The sequence below is a fragment of the Rhincodon typus genome, unplaced genomic scaffold (genome assembly GCF_021869965.1).
Source record: "Rhincodon typus isolate 14 unplaced genomic scaffold, sRhiTyp1.1 hic_rhity00001420, whole genome shotgun sequence".
Taxonomy (NCBI): domain Eukaryota; kingdom Metazoa; phylum Chordata; class Chondrichthyes; order Orectolobiformes; family Rhincodontidae; genus Rhincodon; species Rhincodon typus.
The window spans coordinates 13,139-18,367 of NW_025967058.1; the positions used below are offsets into that span (position 1 = coordinate 13,139).

The 5,229-nt window shown below is 39.2% G+C and overlaps 1 protein-coding gene across 1 annotated transcript in view; it reads left to right on the top strand.

Moving 5' to 3' along the window:
* Nucleotides 1–1,035, top strand: part of LOC125481249 (diacylglycerol kinase delta-like) — a gene marked incomplete at both ends in the record, with an annotated part of 10,943 nt that extends 9,908 nt beyond the window's left edge. The window contains one exon of the mRNA XM_048592542.1: nucleotides 896–1,035. Within this exon, the coding sequence (XP_048448499.1) occupies nucleotides 896–1,035 (140 nt within the window). The remainder of the gene's footprint in view (nucleotides 1–895) is intronic.
* Between the last annotated feature and the right edge of the window lie 4,194 nt (nucleotides 1,036–5,229).

Here is a 5,229-nt window from a genome sequence, read left to right on the forward strand (position 1 = left end):
CCTCTGATGCCGCTTGGCCTGCTGTGTTCATCCAGCTCTACACCTTGTTATCTCTGGCTTATTTGATAACTGTTTAAAACCATGCCATACTTTGTTGTTTGTTTACTGTGCTGTTCGGTTCGTCTGCATCATTTATCGAAACTTGCTTATTTGTCTGTTGTTTTCCTCATCGTCCTTGCATTAATTTTGACATAGAATTACTACACTGCTTAATTTTTATTTCCAGAGTCTAGCTTTTCATTATCATTTAAAGTGAACTGAAATGTCTCCAACCATTCTTTTCAGAATAAAATTTTGCCGTTTCTTTTGGGCTCTGCATAATCTCAAGTTCAGTGCATTAGTTGACTTATTTTTTTATCTCTGCCTGCATTTGGTGCTTTTATAATTGATCTAATTCTGCTACTTACTGAATTCCTTGCAATATTCGTGTGTCTCCAAAATGTTCACTTTTATGCCTCTACTTAATCACAATCTCTCTAGATCTGTTTTATGACTTAAATAGAATTAACTTCGATTGCAGCCTCAGTAGATTGCTTTAATGATTATTATCTGGTATAATTGCAATCATCTTTGTGCTCCAGTTGACCTATTTGAAAGCATTTTAGTGTTTCCTCAAAGTTGGTCCATTTGATGTCCAGTTTTTTGCCTTGCTGTACCTTTTGCTAGCTTTGGCATTCAGCAGTCAGCTTTGGCATAACACTGATGAGTACTTGAAAGGAAATGCTTTTGACTCAATTTGATTTGTTGCATTGGAGAACCCAAGAAAGGAACAAAATACATAACCAAAGTTGGATCCGCAAAGGAAATACAAAGATATTTTTAAATTAAAATATAAGCAATTGTTTAAGAATTTGGTTTTTCTGGATGTTGATGCCCAAATCATGCTACTTTACAGTGCCAGCTTGGAGTTCTGCCACTCGGAACGGGAAATGATCTGGCGCGGGTCCTTGGCTGGGGCGGCTCGTGTGATGATGACACACAACTTCCACAGATTTTGGAAAAATTGGAAAGAGCCAGCACCAAAATGTTAGACAGGTAAGTGTGATGTGATTGTCAGCAAGGGTCTTTTTCTAACTCATTGATGAAATGTGACATTTTGGCTGTGCCAGCATTTATTGCCCATCCCAAATTGTCTTTGAGAAGGGGGTGGTTGGCTGCTTTCTTGAACTGCTGCAGCCTGTGAAATGACACTTGCACAGTGCAGTTAGGAATGGTATTCATGCTTGGGAGATTCAGTAATAAGGTTATGATAAAAGAATTAGTGGTGGGAATCCAACCAGATATGTAGTGGTGCAGTCACTAGCCAGTTATCCTAATGAGCAGATGACATGGTTTGAATGTGGTCCTGTTAAATGGTAAGATTCAAAGATACAATAGTTTTTGATTGAATTAATATCTGTTGTTCACAAAGAAAATCAAATCCAAGGGATGAATTTGCCATTTTTACAAGAAGTATCTTTTAGATAACTTTGGCCGTAGAGCATGTTATTTATTGTTTGAACTTTTCAGTCAGCTTGCTGTCTTTAATGCTGCCTCATCTTTGTTATCTGTTTTCTATGCCCTGACTGCAAAGTTGAAAAATAGAGTAGCATTTGAATTTAGTGTTTTTCTGCAGTACGGTCATAGTTCCAGAAGCAAATGTAATGAAGCACTTGTAAACAGAGATTGTCACAAGATATATTTTTGGATGTTTTTAATCAATCTGTTGATGTATTGTGAACAGGACATTAAACAGGACATAATTATGATCAGAGCTTCTGAGTGTTACAGTGTGCACGCAGCACTGATACTGCCAAATAATGAAGCAAATGAAAATCAGATGAAGTTGGAATCAACTTTGCAATTGGGTGCTCCTAATGGCTATGATGTGGCAAGAGTGCATCTTAGGCATTTAAGCACATATGGTAAAATTTATGAATAGCAAGTGAATATTTTATCAGTTAATTTGAGATGTTAGTTAGAACTTGTGCAACCTCTATGTTATATCAATATGCACCTTAAAGCCAGACCTAACAAGTTGACCTTTACTTCTATAATCCATCAGAAAAACTGTAGATTTCCATCCATATAGTGTTTTTCATGACTTCAAGATGTCTCAATGTGTTTTATAACCAGCAAAGTACTACAGAGTGACAAATTGCAGCCCATATTGTCCTGCCTATGGAACATGGCAGCCAATATTTTTATCGGTGTTCCAGCAGCAAGCTCCAGTATACAGCAATGAAATAATGAAATAATGACCACATAATCTATTTGAATCATTAGGTTCAAGAGATGGACATTTTTGAAATGTTTGTTTTCTGACTGAGTAATAAACACCCCTTTCTTTGAATATTGTGCAACAACTGGCACCTGTCCTGAATTATGGAATACCTTCTTTCTTCATTTGTCTGAGCGTGTGAAATCAGATAGTGATATTCTTACTGTTTTACCGATGCTCATAAACCCATCTGCCACTTTGGTCTCTAGTTGTGCCCACTCACTTGGTCTTCCCTTGCTTCGTCTTCAACAACTTTTCCAGATTATTAGATATCCCCTGAAAGTCTTTAATTATTTTCTTTGTAACATTAAACTATCTTGCTGCTGCACAGTTCGTAATGATGTTTGTAAATGTTGAAACTTCAATTTTAAATTGGGTTGCATGCTTATTATTCTTTCTCAAAGGCATCATGACAGATCATGTGATACACATTATTCTCCTAAGTTATATAGTCATTCAGCACAGAAACAGACCCTTCGGTTCAACTCATCCGCACCGACTAGACATCCCAATGTGACCTAGTCCCATTTGCCAGCATTTGGCCCATATCCCTCTTAAACCCATTCATATGCCCATCCTTGATGCCTTTTAAATGTTGTAATTGTAGCCACCTCCAGCACTTCCTCTGGCAGCGCATTCCATACACACACCACCCTCTGCATGAAAAAGTTACCTCTCAGGTCCTTTTAAAATCTTTCCCCTCTCATCTTAAACCTATGTCCTCTAGTTTTGGACTCCCCTATCCTGGGAAAAAGACCTTGGCTATTTACCCTCTCCATGCCCCTCATGATTTTATTAACCTCTATAGGGTTACCCCTCAGCCTCTGACACTCCAGGGAAAAAATCCCCAGCCTATTCAGCCTCAACCTATAGCTGAAAACGTCCAGTCCTAGCAACATTCTTTTAAATCTTTTCTGCACCGTCTCAAGTTAAACAACATCCTTCCTATAGAAGGGTGACCAGAATTGTACGCAGTATGCTAAAAGTGACTGGCGCTTGTCGGTAGAATTGATGAAGGCAAAAGATTGAAGATCCTGCACAAGCCTTTAAGTTAAAGGATTGGGAAGTAATTAATAACCATAACATGATTTGATCCATGAAAAGTTAGGGTTAACTTTTCCGCAAGATATATGGAAAATTATTTTTTAGGCCAAAAGTCATAAGGCCAGCTTTTACATGAGACTGACATTTCTTCAAAGGGTACACAGTAACTTTGAGAGCAGTTGGATTACATTCTCCCTTCCCTTCGATTTGTTTTTCTCTGCCAAGTATCAACTCCAGCTGTTGAATTTCCAATTCTCTGAAATGCTGGTCATTAATTCATTGCTAGAAGATGTGCTGAGCAAAAAACATAGAACAGTTCAGCACATGAATAGGCCCTTTGGCACACCATGTCTGAGCTGACCATGATGTCATTCTAAACTAATCCCATCTGCTTGCACATGGTCCGTATCCCTCTATTCTATATGTGTCTGTCTATCGCTGCTATCGTACCTGTCTCTACCACCTGTCCAGGCAATGTGTTCCAGACGGCCACACCCTCTGCGTAAAAACTTGCCTCGCACATCTCCTTCAAACTGTTACCCCTCTCACTTTAGTCTTATGCCCCCTAATTTTTAACATTTCCACCTTGGGAAAAAGACTCCAACAAATCACTTTATCCATACCTGAGTACAGAAATCCAGCAGTCCAGCATGTTTATGATAATGCATTGCCCTTCCTGTTCTGCCTGTGGGGTTCCAAGGCTAAGGTTTGACAAACTAAACATGACCTCAGAGTAGGGAAGTGGATAGCAATAGTCATAACAATTACATTATGCCTACTGAAATTTCTGGATGCCACATTAAAATCTGACAGTCATATACCAAACTTGGAAAAATTAAAATGAACCAAACTTGGAAATCTGTTTTAAACCTGCAGTCCCCACAGTTTTTTCTGGCATTATTTCTCATAGAAGCACATTGCCTCACATGTAACTAAATTCTGTGTAGTCTTTGATGAATTAATAATGAGAGCTTTGTTATTTTAACATGAAGGATGTTAGCTGTGAAGCCCCTGAGAGCTCGGTTTCTTGTCTAGAGCTGATAAGCATCAATTTGGCATTGACTTCCACTGGCTAAGCTGCACAAAATCTTGCTCTAAATCAATTTATCAATGAATTGAATGGAAAGTCCTACCATTCTTTTAATTAGGCATTTAGATCCGTTTGCAGAAGTACAGTCACGATGAAGGCAGGGTCTTATTGCATTTCGGTTAAAGGGGCTCCTTGTGTAATTACAGGCAAAGTCACTTTGTTGAATTATACTAATTTGATAAAACAAATACTGCAGATGCTGAAAATATGAGACCACAAAGTGCTGGAAAAACTCAGCAGGTCTGGCAGCACTGTGGAGGGAGAAACAGAGATACTTCAGCACTCGAAAGGACACATACTGATGTACATAGAAACTTGTCTGTGGAGTTTTGAGGGATGAAGCCTCATTTCATTTAAGGAAGAGCTAGATAGTTTCAGATGTGTGGGGTCGGGTGAAATTGTAAATGTTTTGACCATTTATGGTTTCTCTGAGTGAAAGGTGCCACATATTCTCTTTCTGAGTAGGAAGAGGCAAGAAATGCAGGAGTCTTTGGTTTGACAGTGGCTCAAATGCCAATCTGAGAATGGCAATACCTTAAAGGAATGGGACCAATGGACCGGAGATGGCACAGAGGAGAACAGCAAAGGATAGAAATTCAGCCATTATTGGAGATACCATAGTTTTTTTATAGAATCCCTACAGTGTGGAAACAGGCCATTCAGTCCAACAAGTCCACACCGCCCCTCCGAAGAACATCCCACCCAGATCCATGCCCCTATCCCTGCATTTCCTATGTCTAAACCACCTAACCTAAACATCACTTGGCAATTTAGCTTGGCCAATCCACCTACATAGAACATAGAACATTACAGCGCAGTACAGGCCCTTCGGCCC